General features: G+C 40.4%; 1 protein-coding gene and 1 pseudogene across 1 annotated transcript; one reads left to right on the forward strand and one right to left on the reverse strand.

Annotated features, from left to right (window-relative positions):
- LOC106696320 overlaps positions 1 to 1,405 on the forward strand; it is a 78,052-nt pseudogene extending 76,647 nt beyond the window's left edge.
- A 4,330-nt stretch (positions 1,406 to 5,735) lies between these two features.
- LOC102424359 (40S ribosomal protein S26-like) lies at positions 5,736 to 6,169 on the reverse strand. The gene has a single exon (XM_006084534.2). The coding sequence runs from the start codon at positions 6,145 to 6,147 to the stop codon at positions 5,800 to 5,802; it is 348 nt and encodes a 115-aa protein (XP_006084596.1). The 5' UTR covers positions 6,148 to 6,169; the 3' UTR covers positions 5,736 to 5,799.
- Positions 6,170 to 23,094: the final 16,925 nt, after the last annotated feature.

The following is a 23,094-nucleotide window of genomic DNA, read 5'->3' on the forward strand; positions in this document are numbered from 1 at the left end:
CCCCTTGTCTGCTTGTTCTCCTCCCTGCCTTTGTTTCTTAGCTCTTTGCTGGCCCTAATAACTCCTTTTCCTCCCCTACCCCTTGAGTCGCTGCAACCTCGAGTGGCGACTCGACCTATGCCCCCCCCCTTCAGTTCGCCCCAGGTCATAGAGCGTCGGCCTCGGATGAAAGGTCCCAGTTCAATTCTGGCCAAGGGCATGTACCTTGGTTGCAGGCACATCCTCAGTAGGAGGTGTGTAGGAGGCAGCTGATCGATGTTTCTCTCCCATCGATGTTTCTAACTCTCTATCCCTCTCCCTTCCTCTCTGTAAAAAAATCAACAAAATATATTTTTTTTTTTAAAAAGTGAGAATTCAAGCCGAAGTTTTCAATGCTCTAGGTGATGAAAATGAACCCCAACCACCTTTGTCTCATGAAACCTTCTTATTAATGAACTAGAGGCCTGGTGCATGAAATTCGTGCATGGTGGGAGGGGAGTCCCTCAGCCTGGCCTGCACCCTCTCCAATCTGGGACCCCTGGGGGGATGTTCGACTGCCATTTTTGTCCCGATCCCACAAGGATAGGGTCTAAAACAGCAGTCGGACATCCCTATCACAATCCAGGACGGCTGGCTCCTAACCGCTCGCCTACCTGCCTGCCTGATTGCCCCTAACTGCTTCTGCCTGCCAGTCTGATCGCTCCCTAACCACTCCCCTGCCGACCAGATTAACGCCTAACTGCTCCTCTGCTAGCCCGATTGCCCACAACTGACCTCCCTGCCGGCCCAATCACCCCCAACTGCCCTCCCCTGATGGCCTTTTCGCCCCTAACTGCCCCCCTTGCTGGCCTGGTCAACCCATGCAGCCTGCTGTTCAGTCATTTTGTCGTCCCTCACTAATCCCCCTGCTGGCCTGGTCACCCCACACAGCCTGTTGTTCAGTCATTTGGTCATCCCTCACTAACCCCCCTGCTGGCCTGGTCACCCCACACAGCCTGCTGTTTGGTTTGTCACTGTTACTGTGACAGCATCCCGGACAATTTGCATATTCCTCTATTATTAGTATAGATTAATTTAAGAGTATTTGGAATTCAACAAATATAAGTATACAGCATCTGTCCTCCAAAGCAGAATCTAGTCAACCTGTAGTTCCATTGGCAATTTCTCCTCCATGAGCTAAATGCATTAGAAGAATCAAAGGATAATACAATACCTCTTTTATGTGGGATTTTAGCTCACTTCTTGCATGAAACTAAGGATGGCATTCATAATACATTTCTGAGAGGATCTTCACTTCAGCCTCTAAACCCAAACCATGGTAGACAACCTAGTGGAAGAAGGCAAATGGACGACCACCCACGAAAAGAGAAGGGGGAAAAATACTGATATTAGAGATCTTCATATTTCTCAACCTATGAAGAGATGACATTTCCATTTGGGGCATCCTTTATCTTAAAACTATCATTTTGGCTTCTACTGGAAGATTTAATTAAATTGTAGAGGGGGAACTAATTCTTTTAATTTTGCTGTTAGTTAAACAAAGAGTTTATTTTATTACATGAAGAATGTAGAATCAGCATGAAGAGACAGGCGTAAGGATAATTCCAAAAAATAACTTTTAAAAGATGGCATTGTTTAACTTCCATGTGGCTTTCAGGTGTGTAATTATAAGATGAGCTATGGAAAGGCCAACCCCTAATTATTTGGGCTCTGAAAGTCTTATTAAATGTCAATTGTTATTCTTGGGACAGAAATATAGTAAGAGCTATTATAGTGCTATCTCTAAAACGTTGCTTTTAAAAATAATAATAATAAAAAATAAAATGTTGCTTTTGATGTTTATTAAAATACTAGAGGCCCGGTGCACAGGATCCATGCACCGGTAGGGGGGTGTGGCCTGCAGTGATCAGCCCGCTATGGGAGCGCCACTCATCCCGGTCAGCTGAGCGGCTGTGGACCTGCCCTCTGAGTGGCTGCTCCCTGGTCTGGCATCTTCCATGGAGCCGGAGTCTCGCCTCTCCAGGGGACCCAGTCAGGCCGGGCCCAGTGACAATAGCACTGAGAGGCAGTGGAGCAGATCTCTGTCCTGCAGCAGCCATGAACCCACCTCCCAGCCTCCGTGGTCAGCTCTGTGAGCCCGGTGGCGGCACTGCGTGGCCTGCGGGCATCCAGAGGAGGCTGCAGGGAGCAAGGAGGAGCCTGGAGCAAGGAGGCAATGATCGCAGCACAGGTTCCTGCCTGTTGGCCCAGGGTTCACAACGGGAGCAGCTGCTCATCCCAGTCAGCCAAGCAGTGCTCCCACTGTGGTAGCACACTGACCACCAGGGGGCAGCTCCTGCATTGAGCGTCTGCCCCCTGGTGGTCAGTGCATGTCATAGTGACGGATTGACTGGTCGTTCTGGTCGTTCTGCTGTTGCAGTCGCTGGGCTTTTATTATATAGGATTTTTATAATGTGGAAACTATAGTCTGATTTCATTGAAAACTGACTGTTAAATTAGACAGCACCTTATTGGCAAAAGTCATAAGGTATATTCAGAGCACAGTGGGCACCTGTACACTGACAATATTTAGCTTAAACATCTTCCACAGGGAAAGTGATAAGGGATTGTAGTTGGAAAAATTGGCATTCTCTTTAGGGTATTGATTCTGAGCTACTTTTGGAAATTATTGCAACTTTTGATTTTATAGTTGGTGTTAGTCAGTGTTTATTCCTTAGAGATTAACCAAGAGATTTTATCTGAATACAGAAAATTATTAAAGCAATTCCCTTAAACCATACTTTACAAGTCAAAGGATTTTGAGAGGCCCTATTGGTTGGCTAAAATTACATATATAGATGTAGAAATATTATAAGGGCTCATTTCTACTTTTTAAATAAAATCTGTAGTATCTGATTATAATTATGGATTCTAGTGTATGTATGTGGGAATATAAATATCCAAATTTTTCTCAGAGGACTTGGTTTGTATCCAAAGATGTTAGTGGACACTAAGTTTACCTCAGGAATTGCAATCATGCAGCACTAGATTAAGAAAAAATGCTAGAGTTTAGCATTTTGGATACTGACATAAAATGTTCAAAATAGAAGCTAAACAGAATTGTCACATGTAGTCCATTGTGGTTTTGTATGCATTATTCTATAACTTGTTTGTACCTAGGCAACTATTATATTTTTAATGTATCATTTAATTAAAAAAAAACATTACCAATGAAAAACTAAATCAGTGGTTCTCAACTGGGGCAATTTTGCCCCCAAGGGACATTAGGCAATGTTTGGGACATTTTTGTTTGTCACACGAGGGGCTGGTACTATCTGTATCTAGTAGGTAGAGACCCGGGATGCTGCTAAATATCCTACAATGACAGGACAGCCCCATGGCAAATAATTATCCAGTCAAAATTGTTAATGGTGCTGAGACTAAGAAACCCTGTCTGGGTCTACCACAAGAAATATAAGACCTACGGTGCATATCAACCAAACGTAATCTGCAAACCTTGTTTGAATCCTGAGTCCAACAACCCAATTATAAATAGATATTTATTATTCAGAGAAATTTGAACACTGACTGGACATTGATGAACTATTCATATTAGTAATATTGTGCTTATGCTAACGGAAAAATCCTTATCTGTTGTTAGAAATACACATATACACACTGAATTATTTACAGATGAGGTAACATGATATCTGGGACTTTAAAATAACTCAGCTGGGAGGGGGTTGGGAAGGAGTAGAAATGATTAATCATAATTGATCAGCACGAAGCTAGGTGATAGATACAGCTTCTCCTACTTATGCATATGGTTGAAAATAGAAAATAAATAAAACATTTTAATAAAATTTTAATTATGAACTTTTCAAATTTACATGAAATTTAAATTAGTGTTGGAAAGTTACCTAGCTGGGATGTTGCTCTTTCCAGAAGCAATGAGTCCACAAAGTTTAATCCCAAGATCTTAATATCCTATACTGTGGTGAAAAATGTGGCAATTTTTTCCACTCACGCAGCCTTTAACGCACATATTATGATATCTATACTTCGTTTTAATATCCTTTAGTACAGATTGTGTGTTGATTACAATTAAAGTCTTGGGGCAGGATATTGCCCTAATCAGAAACCCACATTCTGGAGATGATTAGTTCATCTTTATTAGAAAAGTCATACACTAGAGGTGATGACTAAAAAGGCTTCAGTCATTATTTTCTCCCTTCAATGCCAGAATTTTCCTAATCAACATAATGTCAGAAGTGGGTTTTCATTGGTGGAATTAGTGGCTTGTTAATGGATAAAATGGAGCTTTCATTTGGGAAATTAGTAGCAGTGGAGAAATGGTAATTGGCTATAATATTTTATAGGCACTCTCCATGCTTCCTAAAACAGGAGGTAAGACACTAGTGAGCCCTGGAATCTGTATCCTTAGGAATGGGGCCCTCGGTGAGATCCTTAAGTGACATTTATAGAACTGGTTTAGGATTGTTTTGTGCCTGCTTGCAGAAAGGTCAATATGAGTAGCAGCAATTAGTCTGAGACTTGCTTTCCTAGTAACCTAATACATGGTTATGAGCGAGTATTTAACCCTCATTGCCACCAGCCATTAACAAGACACTAAAAAGAACCTAATATTTGTGCACACAAAAATTGCTTGGGTCAGTTCTCAGCAGCAGAAAAAAAAAAATAAATGCCTTCTCCAGAGTGGATGAGTCCTAGCCTACCATAAAGGCAAAGTTATCTTCAAATCAACTGCTTCATTTTTAAAATTCATGTAAACTTGGTATATCACTCTCTATATGGTAGACTTTAGGTTGGCAAACTCCCAAATGAATCCTGCAAAACCTTTCATGGGCTGAGCTACATGACTTACTCTAGCCAATGGGACATTAGTATGATACAAGCAGAAGCTTGAAAAGTGATTTCACAATGGGGATTGTTCTCTTAGAATGTTCTTTCTTGTCCTTGAGCCACCATGTAAACAGGTCCAGCTTTCCTAATAGAGAGACCATGTGGAAAGAGAAAGAGAGATGCATGCTTAGCCACCAGCTCTTGCAGCCCTTGCAGCTGAGGCACCAGACATGTGAGTAAAGAAGATATCGTAAATTCTCCAGCTCCATCAGTCACCAGGTAGAGCAGCAGAACAACCCTGCTGAGCCCAGTCTAAATTGCAGAACTTGCCCTAACCGGTTTGGCTCAGCGGATAGAGCGTCGGCCTGCGGACTCAAGGGTCCCAGGTTCAATTCCGGTCAAGGGCATGTACCTTGGTTGCAGGCACATCCCCAGTGAGGAGTGTGCAGGAAGCAGCTGATCGATGTTTCTCTCTCATCGATGTTTCTAACTCTCTATCCCTCTCCCTTCCTCTCTGTAAAAAATCAATAAAATATATTTTTAAAAAAATAAATTGCAGAACTTTAAGAAATAGCAGCTTGACCTTTGGAAACTATGCCAAATTTATCTTGTGATCTCATATATCCCCTGAAACAATGTTAAACATCTTCTCCACACTCCAGCAGCGACCACCAACAGCATCATAGATCCATTACTCTGATTCTGTGGGAACTTCAGAAGCTAAGGAAAAGTTAAGAAAAGAAGAGACAATGAGTGTAGGAGGCAAACTGTCTCCACAGTCCAGCTCCTTATGGTTTAGAAACCATCACAGGTACAAGGAAGAACACACGAATTCAGAGAGTAAATACAAATTAGGCCAAACCAGGAAAAGTTTCCCCACATGCTCCAGAGATGTTCTTTTTTTTTTTTTTTTTAAATACAATTTCCATTTATTTCCCCCCAAGAGAACTTTTCTTCACTCTTTAAAAACTCAGCTCCTTACATGGGCTTTGGTGGAGGTTGTGGGGCAGCACCCGCAGGTCTAAATCGGGGTGGGGGTGTTCGGTCCTTCCGGGCTTCACGAGAACGATTCCTGACTACCTTGCTGTGAATGGTACAGCTCACACAGTAATGCAGCTTCACATACAGCTTGGGAAGCACATAGGCGTCGAAGACCCTCGCTTCGGAGATGTCCCTAACGGCTGCGGCCTCCACTATGTTTCGGATGACAAACTTCTTAATGGCCTTGTCCTTGGGCACGCACCGGGCGCAGTTGGTGCAACGAATAGGCTGCACATGGCCTCGGCCTTTTTTGGCACGACCGTTATTCCTTCTTTTCTTGGTCATCTTGGAAACGAGGACCCGAGAGAGGGCCAGAGATGTTCTTTACTACTTTCTTGACAATGGGATACCTTCTGTTTGTCCAGGCAACGTACTTAGGTTTCTTGAAAGTGGGCTGAAGGCCAAGTAAGAACATTTGGGAAAGTGGTCAAGAAAAAGGTAATATGCCAGTATTGGAATGAATCATAATATAAAAGATATAATCATATTGGTAAGATACTGTATCTGTATTAAAGCATGCATATCTCCAAAGTACATCTGTGCCTGACAACCCACGCATTCCTCCAAGCATCCTGAATACAGAACCTATCACTGCACCAGGAAGCCTATACCCACCAGCCCATGAGTCCAAGTCTACCATTATAAAGCCCACCTTGTTCAGAATCAATCAAGGATTGACTTCGGAATTGGAAAGACTGGACCTATATGTTGAAGATACCAGCACCAATACTGATATAGGATGGAGAAGATAATGGGTCAGCTATCCCACAACCTACTCCCTAGCAGATATTTCTTGAGAAAAGTGAAAAAATAAATATTGCAGTGAGACATTTTCATACTTAAAAAATAAAATCCATTTAAAAACAAAATACTCTGCAATTGTTGGAGAATTTGTGAATGGTTCATTGACATCTACATCTGTCATAAGAAAAATCAGCCTACGTTTATGTTAAGTTACTTGTTTTTCCTTTAGTTTTCAAAAAGATTTTCATATGGTATGGTCCAAATCAGCCATTCTCCATATAAACCAGTTATCTGGGTTATGCTCTCTGCTTTTTGTATGTTAATAAATCTTTTAATTACCTGAGATACAATAGGATGAAGCAAATATATTTAGCTGAAAATTTTCAGAAAGGCAGGACTAGAGAAATGATGAAATCTGACCCATGAAAGGCCAAGGCCCTCTATGAATGGTCACCAATGTTTCTAGAAATACTAATTATGTAACGTGACAGATAACAGAATGTGACGTCCCTGACCTCCAACAATGGTGAGTTGGGTAAATGGTCCTGCACACCCACAAAAAATGTTTGCATTTATTTCAATCTGTATCTCTCCAGACCAATCTATTCAAAGTCTCCCTGGGCAAACTGAGGCAACTGAACAGACTTCTATCATTATTTCAGTACTCTGATTTTCTCTTAGGAAATTCTTGTTGCCACTACCTTCAAAATATTGTGTATCTATTAAAGGATTTCTTAATAGCAGCAGACAACAAATGGTGGTTAAAACCATTCAAATGTAATAAACAAAAGAATAATGTCAACAGTCTTCATATTGCTGAAGTTGTACACCAATAAATATACATCACACTAAAAGCATATGTAGCAGAAAATAGTAATAAAAACAGAGGTACAGACTGTTATTTTATTAGCAGACTAAATATTTGCTATTGATGAATGATGATCCTAACTGGAAAAATAATGCAAAGACCATATCCCCATAATAAATATGTCCATCTAGAAAAAGAATTTAAACGACGATAGAACTTGTGATGTATCATGATCTCCTACCTTGAGATATTTGAAAGATGTATACAGTCTAATCAATGGATAGATTGTGTCCTAACACAAGAACCAGAACATACAAAAATAGAGTAATGTCCTATTCTTTTCCAATATTGAGCCTGCAAAGATAAATTATTCTAACTATATTCCAAAAAAAAAAAGAAAGAAAGTGACCTATTTGAGAGTACACATCACACTCTTGTGCTCCCAGAGGGTCTGTGATGACAGGAAAATAGCATGACTTTCACACAATGAAGGTGCCACATGAATAAAGATTTACACAGAAGTAAACAAAATGAAATTAGAAGGCAAATAGGACAGCGTTCCATGAATCACATTCACTTTAACAGGAATGACTTAGATTGGCTTTCATCAATTTTTGGTTTATTTTAGAAACTCCTCCTTTTCTCTAATTATAAGTCTGAAGAGAATCTTAGGTACAGTTATTTTCAGTTATTCTCTAAACTAAATATGTAAGCCATATGTGTGTTTTTTCCATAAGCAAGTATCATAATGGTTTTAATGTTCATCTGAATTAGTTTTGATCTTTCTCCAATGAGCTTAGAAACCAAATAAATAAGTAAGCAAGCTGTAACATATGCAAGATATATGCTAAGAGGAGAAATGATGTGTGAATCAGGCAGGTAAAGATAAACTGGGTTGGGTTCATACATTGCTACAAATAAATAATAATAACAATAATAATAGCCACAAAAGTCCATGAATCACATTCATTTTAACAGGCATGACTAGAAAGTGAGACTATGAGTAAATGGGCTGCTCTCAAATATGTCCTATTATTTTCCAGAATCATTAAAATGAGATTGAATTGTTATGGATTTTTCATGAGGCAGCATTAGACTGCTGCTAGAGCTGCCATCTAATAAAATCAGTGATTTGCAACACAGGAATACTTCACACCAAAGGAGGTGTCTGCTAATTTATCACACCAGCAAACTCATTGTTCTACTTGAGAGAAAACCTTTACGGAATACCAAGGGAGCTTGCAGATAAAAATGTACATTTTCTTGTCCCTAATTTTTTAACATAACGTAAACGCTTTTTCTCTATTTGTCTAATTTATTTTCTAGTGTTTTCACAAACACATGGTTTGTCCATTGGTTGGTTTGTGCCACTGTTGGTTGTTACTTCTCGGGATGGAAAGTCTAAAGTCTCAGGCAAGACCTATATGGCTTTGGTGGATCCACCCAGGACCCAATGATTTGGCTGATGTGCTGTGGTTTAAATACAATCTTTGGGACAGAAGGGTCCCAAAAAACACTAACCCCTCAACTCACCGCCTCTCTTAGCAAACCTTGATGAATTTGGGCACAGGACCTCCCAGCCATGTTTAATTCTCCTACAGGCATTTAGAGATGACACTTTGTTTTGTGCAATGCCCAGCTTAATAACCCAGGATAAATAATATTCAGAAATGTTATTTTGATGATGATGACTTAATTTACTAAAAATTTCTAAGTTACCTCTTTTGGGGATTTTACTTCCAGGCCAGATGTGCCTACATAAAACAAATGTCTCTAAATGTTCCTAAATGTCTCTAAATGTTTGGATTTGCACTTAGAAATAAATTTCCTCCCCAACTTTGGAGATATACTCTAGAGCAGGGGTTCTCACACTTTTTAAACAGGGGGCCAGTTCACTGTCCCTCAGACTGTTGGAGGGCCGGACTATAGTTTAAAAAAAAACTATTAACAAATTCCTATGCACACAGCGGTGGCAAAAACACCCGGCGGGCCAGATAAATGTTTTCGGCGGGCAGCACGTGGCCCGCAGGCCGTAGTTTGAGGACCCCTGCTCTAGAGGTCCCCAGGAATGATTTTAAAACAGAACTTATTCCAATGTTGAGTATAGGAAAATCCCCAATTAGAAATCACAGTAGAAATTTCATGTATATTTGCTTATTAATAGTAATTTTAAAATATACTAGGATTCAGAGATAAGTGCTAAATATTGGCTTGTTAAATTAAGAAATAACAGGAAGCTGGAAGGAATAAAACTGGGAATCAGAGAATGCCCAGAGATGGGCTGGAATGATTGGCCAAATTTTTAAGGTAAATTTTCTAAACTGCAGGTAAGAGTTGCTAGAAAAGAGCTCAGGCAGGCGCGATGTAATCCAACAGTCACACATGTTCAGCACTCTGGAAACGTTGTTGGTTACACACTCAGTGATTCATCTGTGCCAGTTGGCAGATCTGAGTCTGCATTAACTGGAGCACAGAGTCCAGAGCAAAAGCAACTTCCCTGAGTATGATCCTAAGATTATAACTTCCGCCTGAGACCAGAAACCAACCATCTGCCAGAGATAGGCTTGGAGTTGGATACCATGTGTCCAGACCTTCTCTGTGGAAGCTGGGGTTAGAATAAGCACCCTGATCTGTTATGTGCATTTTCTCTCCCACCCCCTATTGACCTTTCTCTGATCGAGAAGTTCATGTAGTCACAGTTCTTTATTTATTTACCAAAAATATGGATTACAACAAAAGTGTCTAATTATCACCCTTCCCTTGTAATTCTTAATCTTGGCTCAGGGTAGGCTAATTATTAGTTACAAAGACAGTGGAGATCTACCCAGCCCCTCGGAGATCATGATATCAAAGAATGTGAGTACCTGCTGCAGGTAGGCACTAATTAGTAGTTGTTAAATATTGAATAACTCGGAAACCATTTCTGAGTGCCACCCAGTAAACAAAACAGAAAAGTCCTTGTCTTCGTGAAGCTTATGTTATTGTAGGAGACAGACAATAAATATAAGTAAGTAAGATATACAGTCCAGCCCAAGCCAGTTTGGCTCAGTGGATAAAGCATCGACCCGCAGACTGAAGGGTCTGGGGTTTGATTCCAGTCAAGGGCATCGTACCTCAGTTGGTTGCAGGTTCCCTGGCCCTGGTCAGGGTGCGTGCAAGAAGCAACCAATTGATGTGTCACTCTCACATTGATGTGTCTCTCTGTCTCTCTCCCACTTTCTCTAAAAATCAATGGAGAAACATCCTTGGGTGAGGATTAACCAAAATATATATACAGTCTAGTAGAGAGTTAACAAGTTCTCTAGCAGATCCTATCAGTGCCCTTCACAGATTCCCGTGCATCCTAACCCCAGGCCTCCAAGTGTGAGCTCCTGCAACGCATAGGGCTTGCTCTGACAGCTGGATGGCACTTGCCCCAGCACAGAGACTAGAACTGCTGGGAAGTTAAAAGTCCCAACCCCCTACAGCAGCTCTCAACCACGGGCTGATGAGAAGTGGTGGATAAACACCCCAACTGCCTTATGCTTCAGATATACTCCAAGGAGTATCCAAGGCATGTCCACACAGCCTCCCAGAGATCCCCAGCAGGACTCCGTCCCATTTGCCCACAGCAATAACCTGCTGATCGCCACACCTGCATTAGCTTTCTCCCCTTCCCTGTCTCACTCCCCCAGGTCCCACTGGCCTACCTGGGATCATCTCACATACCAACCACTTGCATCAAATCCTTGTCTAAGATCTTGCTTCTGGGAAAGACAAGTGTGAAGGGAAACATGATGTAGAGATCGAGGAAAGGAAGTATTGGGTGAGGTGAAATTTTAGGTTGAGTGATCAGAAAAGGATTCACTGAGGAAGTTTTTTAAAAAGACTTGAATGAAAGGTTATAGTAGTTCCCTAACAGGGTCACTGCCAAGCCCATCACACCATGTTATATCCAGGGAATATCATGAAGAATTTCTTCATGGGTGTTTTCTCCCCCTCTTCTCTGGTGTTTGAAAATAAAGTGTAATAAAGTGTTCATTCCCAGTAATTTGGTGAGGTTTGGATTTTCATTGCCAGAAGCAAAATATTGATTTTCCTTCACAGAATTTTGATATAAATGTATGTGAAGCCCTTAGGGCATCTTGCTCTTATTCTTATTGTAAGATGTCCCGTCAACTGTCTCAGCTCAAGGCCACAAAACGCACTCAATGCTGAGACATTCTCTCTCAGAGGGATTCCCAACAAAATTTCATGAGTGCAGATAAGGACGTGGTGGGAATTTGTGTCACTTTCACTTCCAGCCTCCAATGAATAAATGTCATTCCTTACAGTCACCCGGAACTTACTGCATGACACACTGACCCCATACGTGTAGTGACCTGAAATGTGTGCATGAAATATGTACACACAGAGAGACAATTTTACAGAATCACTGGCTTCTCAAATTCAACACTATGTCAACAGGTACATCTTACTCAGGACAAGAATATTACTCTCGCTCAAAGGGATTCTCACCCTGAACAAATCAACCTATTCCATTTTTTAACCACTTGTAAAATTAGTCTTTATATTGACTGAAGTGTGTTTCTTTGTACTGCCTCGTTATTCCTTCTGGAACATAAAAACAAAGCTAATTTTTTCCACGTGGTGAATGTGTTCTCCCTAAATACCTTCTCTATGTGAAAGCAGTAACCTCTCTGCTTTATTCCTCACCATCCTGATGGGCTTCCTCCCAACACGCTCTGTTTGTCAATGTCCTTATAAACGGCTGGCGCTCAGAATTGAGCACTATATTCTGCTGATGCACTTGTGTGTTGTGGTTGTCTGATCAAGTAATAAATCATTAGGATTTCACTTTCCTTGATCTAAAACAAGTCTTGTCAGATTCTGTCCCATATTTCCATGGTTTTTTCTCAAGTCTCTTTTGTTCACCTGTTGGATGACAGTGCTCCCTGGGGCTTTGCTGTTGGCCAGCCGGTGCCCCCAGTGTATATGCTTTTCTGAGATACACTCATCAAACTCATGTGGTCAACAGCCATATCTATAAGCTAGCAACTCCCAAATCCCTATCTCTAGCTCTGCCCCAGATTTATCTAAACCAAATGCCCAAGGAACACTTCAAGTAGATATCCCATAACTCCTCAAACTCAACATGTCCAAAACCAATCTCAGTATTTTACCTTATGAATGAGCTCTTCTGTTTATATTTTCTACTCTGGATAACAACCTCATTTCTTTCCTAAACAGAAAAGTGTCTCAAATCTTTCAACTTATTTCTATCTCCTTTGCCACCACCCTAGTCCAAACTATCCACATCTCTTTTCTAGACAATCCTACAGTTTCTTAATTTATTTCTCTACTATCTCTCCTCCTTCTCACCTCAATAGCAGCCCCAACCCATTTCCCAAATAGACCAGAGTGATCTTGCTAAAATGTAAATATTATCATGCCACTTCTCTGCTTAAAATCTGTTGATGGCAGAAGCCATGTGTGGGGGGTTGTGTTGGGAAATGATGTTGGGAAAGGTAGATATTGGTCAGATCAAAACTGATGCTAGCCCTGGCCAATGCTTCTGAGTGGTTAGAGCATTGGCCAGAGCACTGAAGGGTCACAGGTTCAATTCTCTCTGAAGAGCATGTTCCTGGGTTGCAGGTTCCATCCCTGGCCCCAGTCAGGGTGCATGCAGGAGGCAACCAATCAATGTGAGAAAGACACATTGATGTTTCTCTCTTTCTCTGTCTCTTTGTCTCTTCCTTCCATCCCCTTCCCTTCCTCCCTTTCACTCTCTCTAAAAATCAATGGAAAAATATCCTCAGTGAGGATTAACAAAACAAAACAAAACTGATGCTAAAAAATTAAATAATTTTTTTAAGTAATGCTAAGGAGAACTCTTTCCTCACACACACAATTCCTTGGCCTCTTTGTGCAATAATGGATGACAGGGTGATACAAGAGAATCCTAGATTGGCCTTATTGATTTTTATAGGAAAGGGCCAAATGTACTCTGTAAGAGAAGAAAATATACACAGAAGAGAGTAGAGATGAGATAATGGAGAGCAAGGGATATTTTTGAAGCCCTGAAGAAATTTTGGGAGAATAACAGATTAGAGCCCACCTACCATGGTAATTGAGACTTTAGGAGAATAGATAAATAAAAAACTTAACAGTTTTGTAGTATGTTATGAATGTCTGCACTTTGTATCATCCAAGATATTACAATAAAAATTTTAATTGTTTTAAAAAAATTTTTAATTGTTTTTTTGAAATTAAAATTTTTTAAAAATTTTAATCATTTTTAGATGTCAAGAATAAAGAAGCCCAACATTCCTAGGGGTTATAGATATAATAGAGTCAGATTTTCTGTCTACAAATCTGCCCAATATTCAGAATGGTATCAAATATACATTGAATTAAGGTGTTTTATTTAAGATACAATGACAGCCAAGTGCTTTGCCCCTCACCCCTACCCCAACTCACAACCAAATGTGAAACCACTGGTCTTGACTTGATAGTTCTATTTAAACAAAAGTGCAAAACATACCTATCTGATTGCAGACTTACAATATTACACAGCATGTACATCATAGACCCCGCACTGTAAAAGTTTATCTGTATATAGTGACCCAACAATAGATATTTTACCCTTGGAGTGCAATCCAGCTATTCTTATGGGGCCTAGAGATTATTTAGGATGCCAGTTTTATCATTATACCTGGCCAAATCTTTTCAATGCCAAATTGCCTCTATCACAGTAGTTTCTACTTTTAGCTGTTAACAGCTCAACAGGGGTTCCCAAAACTAATTGCATGCCTGGATCAAAACTATTATAAAATTAAAAGTTGCTTGGGAAATTAGAGAAGCCAGAAGTAAGTCTCTTAGTAAGACTTCATCTCCCACAGACAGGTCTTCTCATTAGAAATTGTGTTGGAGATGATGGACTACCAGAGAGAAGAACCATTGTACCTATTTTCCATAGACACTTCTGGACCCAAGGATGGGGATTGGAATCAGATTACATCCCAAAGATCATCCCAGCAGGGATGTAATGAAAGTACTGTCTAAGCTTACAAACCAGAAAACTTTGAAGAGCATGACCACAAAAAGTGAAATTTTAAAATAGGTCTGGACCAGAAGAGAGCATCTATCTGACCCTCTCGTTAGATCAAATTGGCCAAGGGATCCCTGAAATAGACCCTGTGGATTAGGAACCACTTGGGTTTGAAGTGTACCGCCTTTCTGTATCAGGAGAGATAATCTTGGCTACAAGAAACAGCTCACTTACTAGTAAATTTGCATAAACAGTTAAGGAAATTTATTAGCTCACAGCTCTAAAAGCTGTGATCAGATATGATTTTATCAGAGTTCTGGCTCACATCTCTTTGATTCTCTTCTCTCTCCGTGTGTCTGTTTCAAGTTGGCTGCAATAATTTCAGATCTAACATTATAAATATGTGTCCAGAGGAAGAGAAGGTATCCAAGTGCCTGGTGGCCCACTCTTAAAACCAAAGTAAATATTCTACCCAAAATCCCTGGCCACGGTCTATTATTGTGACACATGACTATTCCAGAATCCATCACTATGACAGTGGGGATGGAATCACCCTTCCACCAATGAGGAATTCCCTGGACCTGGTGTGAGCTCAGCTCCCCCCTGGAGCCCATGAGCTATGTTAGCAAAGGTTGGATTCCTAGATTAAAGTGGGAGTTGGATTCCTAGATTTTGGGGGAAGGGGAGAAAAATTAATACTGGGGAAAAATTAACAATATCCTCTGTATTTCATGTGGCAGCTTTGTGCTCTCTGACCTTTCCATCTTCTCAGTGCACATTCCTAGACTCCAACAAGCATAACAATAGCCAGAGCAACACACCGGAGGAATCTTGGATTCTGGTGTGAGTCTTAGCCAAGGCTGTGGGTCTGCCCTATGTAATTTAAATAGAATGGAAAACCACGGACCCACTTCATTTCCTCTAGTGATGTGCCCAATTGTCAGTTCTATATTATGACAGAAGCCTTTAAAAACTCTATAATCAATTCTTTAAAATTGCAAATACTGAGTGATACCAATAATGAAGTCATATCTTTACAACACCTATCTTCATTCTTCATTGTCACTAAACTGGAAATTTCAACTATTCAATATGAAGATCATTTCGAGCCTTGATAAGATTTTTCCATTTTCTCTCCTTTTTAATGCTTTTAAATTGTAATAAAGCTTTAAAGACTGAGCTACCAATAGTTTCATTTGTCTATCTTTCAACTATAATGAATACAGATGGGCAGAGAGGAAAAGGAATCCAGGATTTGGTCTAATCCTATAATCTTTCTCATTTGCTTGTGAAAGGTTGAATAATTCCAGATGAATACCTTGTAATGCCAGTGTTTTCTCATACCAATGATTTATTTTCTCACTGACACTAAAGAAATATTCAATATAATGTGCATATATAAACTACAAAATGATAATAACCCACATTTGAAAAGCCCTAAGTAGCCAGAGTAATCAGAAGTAATGTGTAAGTCTGCATGCAAATACACATTACTAAATACAGGAACACTTCTGTAGAAAAGAGACCAAAGATATTATTAAATAAGAAAAAAACTAAGTGCATTTTCTGCCCCATAAAATAAGACCTCATCTTGCTTTTCTTTCTAACCATATTTGTCCAAATACTATAGTTGATATATCCCTATTGTAATAAACTGTGCCATTAAATTCTTCTGTTGGAGTCCACTCCAAAAATTTCATTTTACTTCTTTGCCATTTATCCAGTCATTTGTCAGTCTAGTTGTGTATGTGTGTGTGTTGGGGGGGGCGGCCAGGGGAAGGGGGACAGAATTGACTTCTGGCTTGCTCATAAATCTCTGGAGAATTGATGCTTTCTACATAATTTTTGCTGTTCCCCCAGTCAAAAAACATCAAACTCCAACTATTCGAGCTTCAGCAAAACAGAGAATAAAGCCCTAACCAGTTTGGCTCAGTGGATAGAGCATTGGCCTGCGAACTGAAAGGTCCCAGGTTCGATTCCAGTCAAGGGCATGTACCTTAGTTGCAGGCACATCCCCAATGGGGGGTGTGCAGAGGCAGCTGATCAATGTTTCTCTCTCATAGATGTTTCTAACTCTCTATCCTCTCCCTTCCTCTCTATAAAAAATCAATAAAATATATTTTTTAAAAAACAGAGAATAAAAATCAGCTGTTTTCCTTGGTTTGGTGGTACCTTGTGGTGAAATGCATAGCTAGGATAATACAACTAATAAGTGATTATGATATATTAATCCTATATAATAAAAGCCTAATATGCAAATCAACTGAACAGCTAAATGACCAGCAGAATGACCAGTCGCTATGATGCACACTGACCACCAGGGGGCAGATGCCTAACGCAGGAGCTGCCCCCAGCCCACAGGTCCCAGGCCAGCCAAGGCAGGTGCCAGTGCCCCCTCTCCTCCGCCATCACCCTGCTGGTTGCCCCGCAGATCCGCCCTGATTGCCAGCCAGGCCTGGAGACCCTACCCATACATGAATTTCATACACTGGGCCTCTAGTATGATATAGATGATGATAAGTAATGATCTTATAATCCACAGTGAGCTCTGTCTACTGTATGAGAGAAATTCCAAAAATGACAAACCATTACAGTGACAGAGTAGATAAAGGATGGGAAGGAAAATTTCTGAGTTAGAAGTGGTAGATACATAGTGCTCAAAAGAAACAACAGGCCCAAAACAGAGTCACTTGTGCTAAGCCCCATGTCAGCAAACCAAGACTTAAAACCTAATTTAATTGCAGTTTCAGCCTCTCCCAGCAATGTAATCTTTACAGTCACTCTGAAATTTCCTGGCCAACACTAGTGAAGGAATCCACCTGAAAATCCCTGCCATTCTGACCCCTAAGAGAAGGTAATCTTGCTCGAAACAATTGCTAGTAGCTTTCTTGTACCACATCATTCTGCCTTATAAAGGCCTTCCATGTCATATAACTTCTTGGAACTCTTTTCTGTTTGCTAAATAAGATACTGGCCAATTCATGAATCATTGAATAAAGCCAATTAGATCTTAAAATTTACTCAGTTAAATTTTGTTTTTTAACACTTAGAAGCCTATTTCCTCTTCATTTTCATCTATCTCTTATTGAAAGAGTCTCTTACTCCAGTTCCACCTTGTTGTCAATACTCTGACTTTCAGAGGAATGTTCTGTCCTCTTTAATATTCTGAGCCAAATGTACAAAACCAAAATCAACTTCACTTGTCCACAGAGAACTTAAAATTAATCGCCAAATGAGATTAAGTGATATCTGACAAGACGCCACAATGAGATTCAAACCACATTGAGAGACCACTACACGCACATTAGAAATGTCAAAAATTTAAGATTGCCCATATCAAGGTGTGAAATTGAGATTTGTAGTAAGAAATATATACTTAGTCTTCATCCCCATGTCTGGCATAGAGCTTCTAAAAACCTTGGTTTTCCTGAGTGATTAAAGGGGTAAGTGTGGAAGGAATCCAAGATCACGGAGTTAGGTAGAAGCTACACTCGCCTCCTCGCAGTACCACATCAAATGTTATCATCAATCAACCTAGATAACCATTTGAAGACGAGCTGAACAGAAGTCATATAATTAAGGATTTACAGAAAAAAGCCACTTCGAGACTGGTAAGAAAGATGGAGACTAGAAAAGGGCTGACCCCACACCCACATGCGGCAATTGAGACTCTGGAGGGATATCTCAGCTGCAGAGGCTCTCCCTGAGGAGCACGGGGTCTCAACCAGTGCTGGGAAGAGGAGTCCACATAACATCTGTCGTGAAAATCAGTGGGGGATTCCATCTGCCTGGGTGAGATAGGAGACTAATGAAACCCAGGAGCCCTCTTAAAGGGCCAGTGCACAAGATCTCATTCACAGTCACTGTACCTTGGTTCGAGCAGAGGGACAGTGGCTCAAAGGGAACCAAAGTCATCTAGGGAGAGATTGAGTTGTGTGGCTCAGAGGAGAGGGCTTGAGGGACAGCCACCAATGTCCCTGTGTTGAGTCCGTTTCCGATACCACCCACTGATGCCATCTTCCCTGGGTCGAGCATTCACCTCCAAACAACATTGGATTGGGGAGCTACACTAGACCCACTCTGCCTACTCCCCTCCTTGTCTGCTTGAAGAAATTCTACCCATCCTTCAAGATACAAACCCTCTGTGATAGCTTACCTATGTCTCCAAGGAATTAGTCAGTCCTTCCACTGCATTCCAACAGAATGATTGGCTTTCATTATAGCATGTGTACTCCTGTCTCTTTCTTCTATTCACATTACCGTAGAGTAGGCATCACATCATACTCATCTTTGCATCTCTGGTACCTGGACTCTGGTAGCACACAAATAAATGTCTTTAATAAAATAAATGGATGATTGACAGAGCCACCGTATTCAGATGAAAAACTTGGCCCTGGGCTTCTGGGAAGCCTGGGGAAAGAGAGAGAGAAGAAAATTATTCTTAACCTCTATAAATTTTTTTATTTTCTTTATTGATTAAGGTATTACATATGTGTCCTTATTGCCCCATTGCCCCTCCACCCCACCCCCACTCATGCCCTCACTCCCCTGGTGTCTGTGTTCATTGGTTAGGCTTATATGCTTGCATATAAGTCCTTTGGTTGATCTCTTCCCCTTACCCCCACCTTCCCCTGCCTTCCTTCTGAGGTTTGATGGTCTGATCCATGCTTCTCTGTCTCTGGATCTGTTTCTGTTCATCAGTTTGTGTTGTTCATTATATTCCACAAATGAGTGAGATCATGTGATATTTATCTTCTCTGACTGGCTTATTTCACTTAGCATAATGCTCTCCAGTTCTGTGCATGCTATTCCAAATGTTAACCTCTATAAATTTGATTTAAATTTTTTTCAGGTTTATTGAGATAAATTGATACATTGGAATGGTATATATTTAAGGTGTATCATTTGATGTTTTGGTATCAAAACATTGTTTACATTGTGAAATGATCATTATAATAAGTTAGTTAACATTGCTGCACAGTTACCATTTTCTTTCTTCTTTTTTTGACAGTGAAACTGCTTAAGATCTACCTTCTTAACAAACTTCAAAAACACAATAAAGTATTGTTAACTGTATTCACCATGCTGTTTTATTGTTTTATTTTTTAATCCTCATCTAACGATATTTTTTCATTGATTTTTAGAGAGAGTGGGAGAGGGAAAGACAGAGAGAAATATCGATGTGAGAGACACACATTGATTGGTTGCCTCCTGCATGTGTCCTGACCAGGGCCTCAGCTGGGGAGGAGCCTGCAACCAAGGTAAGTGCCCTTGACCAAAATCGAACCCTTTGATCAAAAGGCCAATGTTCTATCCACTGAGCCAAACCAGCTAGGGCCATCATGCTGTTTTAATGAGACAGCACCTTACACCTGTTAGAATGACTTTTTCAGGGCGGGGGGAGAGGGGGGAGATAACAGGTGTTGGTGAGGATGTGGAGAAAAGGGAACCCTTATACAATGTGGTGGGAAATGTAAATTGGTATAGCCATTATGGAGGCTTCTCAAAACATTAAAAATAGAACTACTATATGAAATTTTACTTTTGGATATATATCCAAAGGAAATAAAATCAGTATATTATAGAGATATCTGCACTCCCATGTTCATCACAGCATTATTCACAATAGCCAAGATATGGAAACAACCTAAATACCTGTCAATGGATGAATGGATAAAGAAAATGTGGTATGAGAGATGCAGATCAAAACGACAATGAGGTACCATCTCACACCTGTCAGAATGGCTATCATCAACAAACAAGTGCTGGAGAGGATGCGGAGAAAAAGGAACCCTCTTGCCCTGCTGGTGGGAATGCAGACTGGTGCAGCCACTGTGGAAGACAGTATGGAGTTTCCTCAAAAAATTAAAAATGGAACTGCCATTTGACCCAATAATCCCACGTCTAGGAATATATCCCAAGAAAACAGAAACACCAATCAGAAAGGATATATGCACCTCTATGTTCATAGCAGCACAATTTACAATAGCTAAGATTTGGAAACAGCCTAAGTGCCCATCAGCAGATGAGTGGATTAGAAAACTGTGGTACATCTACACGATGGAATACTATGCTGCTGTAAAAAAGAAGGAATTCTTACCATTTGCAACAGCATGGATGGAACTGGAGAGCATTATGCTAAGCAACATAAGCCAGTCGGAGAAAGATAAATATCACATGATCTCACTCATTTGTGGACTATAATAAACATAAACTGATTAACAAATATAGAACCAGAGTCATAGAAGCATCGAACAGACTGTCCAACCTATGAAGAAAGGCGGAGGGTGGGGTGGGGGGTAAGAGATCAACCAAAGGACTTGTATGCATGCATATGAGCATAACCAATGGACACAGATGGGGGGTGGGGAGATGAGGGCATGTGCTGGGGGGTGGGGGCAGCAGGGGAGAGGTCAATGGGGGGAAAAGGAGACTTATGTAATACTTTAAGCAATAAAGAATTTAAATTTTTAAAAAATGTGGTATATATAACAATAAAATGTTATTCAGCCTTTAAATAGAAGAAAATCCTGCCATTTGCAACAACATCAACGAACCTGGAAGATATGCTACATAAAACAAGGCAGACACAGAAAGACAAATATTGCTTGATCTCATTTACATGTGGAATCTAAAATAGTTAAACTAACAAAAGCAGAGAGTAGAATGGTGGTGGCCAGGAGTGAGGGAGAAAGGAAAATGGGAGATGTTGGTCGAAGTGTACAGAGTTTCAATTAAAATGAATGAGTTCTGCCCTGGCTGGTATTGCTCAGTGGGTTGGGCATATCCCATGCACCTAAAGGTTGCCGGTTAGATTCCCAGTCAGGACACATGCTTAGGTTGTGGGCTCCCCAGTACAGGATGTATAGGAGTCAGTGATCGATGCTTCATTTTCACATCAATGTTTCTCTCTCTTTCTCCCCTCCTCTCTCTCTAAAAATCAATTTTAAAAATATTTATTAAAAAATGAATGACGCCCTAACTGGTTTGGCTCAGTCAATAGAGCATCGGCCTGCAGACTGAAAGGTCCCAGGTTTGATTCCAGTCAAGGGCATATACCTTGGTTGAGAGCACATCCCCAGTAGGAGATGTGCAGGAGGCAGCTGATCGATGTTTCTCTCTCATCAATGTTTCTAACTCTCTATCCCTCTCTCTTCCTCTCTGCAAAATATCAATAAAAAATATTTTTTAAAAATGACTCTGGAGATCTGATGTATTCTCAACATTTTAATTGCAATAATAGGTAAAAGCGTATCATTTTTCAAAGTCATGGCTAGAAGATATGCTATCCCAGACAGTACATTCCAAAGAGCACACAATCATGGATGGTTTAAAATTACCATGACTTGTGTATTTCCTAAATTTGCATTTCCAGAAAAACATAAATTTGATAGACTTCAATAAAAAAGAAACTAGTACATAGGAAACAAAAATAGTAAAGCAAGCCTATTAAAAAGGTCTAATTGGCTTAGTCTTTCAGATTCAGCTTCCTTTTGTGGAGGACAGGGTCCTAAACACATTCTTGAACATGTTCATTATTTATATAATCAAATGACAATAAAACAAGTTCTTTATATGTGTTTTCTTTTTCAGTTTCTATTCTGTGAAATAAACATGAAGCTGTCAAAGAGAATAAACTGAGACAGGCTAAACTAATTTGCCACTGATGATAGTCATTATAAACAATCTGAATACTGTTCCACTTCACTGGGATTTAAATAATCTGTCAAAAAGCCTTAGAGTCTAAAGTCTGCATATGGAATCAGGGGACATGAGGAAGAAATGAGGGTACAGTTAATGAAGCCAACAGAAATACCCTCATTCCTAGCACCAAATCAAAAGAACTGCTTTAGGTTTAATTTCTTTAAACTCCTCTCTCTCTTCAAATGCTATCCCTAAATAAACAAGTATTGCAAACACATTCCTTCCTCACTATTTAAAAATACTGCTCAGTGTCTTTAGAAAATTTCTTCTTTCAGGGCCTGTTAGAGACAACATTATTAAATAGGATAAGCCAAATTTTCCCACCCCTGGCAACCACCAATCTACTCCCTGTTTCTATGAATTTGGGGTTGTTTAGATTCCACATATAAGTAAGATCATATAGTACTTGTGTTTCTCTGCCTAACCTATTTCACTTAGCATAGCATGATGCCCTCAAGATTCATACATGCTGTCACAAATGGTAGAATTTTCTTCATTTTTATGGCTGAATAATACTCCATCTATAATAATAAAAGTGTAATATGCATCCTTCGGGACTAAGCTGGGGCTGCAGCCAGGGGATTGAGGCAGCCACAGTGGCTGGGAGGGAGGGATGGAGGCAGCCATCCGAAGCTGGGAGGGAGGGATCTGGATCCAGGCAGCCGCCTGTGCCTACAAGGGAGGGATCCAGGCAGCCGCCCGTGGCTGTAAAGGCCCACTCTTGCACAAATTTTGTGCATCAGGCCTCTATTTTTATATATATCTCACATTTTCTTTATCCATTCATCCTTCAATGGACACTTAGATTGTTTCCATGTCTTAGCTATCCTAATATATATAAAGAGCTAGGTGCCATCATGACTCAACGGCGACCGGTCACCATAAAGTGCATGGAGCACCTCTTAGTTTCCCCGCTTCCCCGGCCCCCAAGCCGCTCACCATGAGG

This window comes from Myotis lucifugus, unplaced genomic scaffold (genome assembly GCF_000147115.1).
Source record: "Myotis lucifugus unplaced genomic scaffold, Myoluc2.0 scaffold_12, whole genome shotgun sequence".
NCBI lineage: Eukaryota > Metazoa > Chordata > Mammalia > Chiroptera > Vespertilionidae > Myotis > Myotis lucifugus.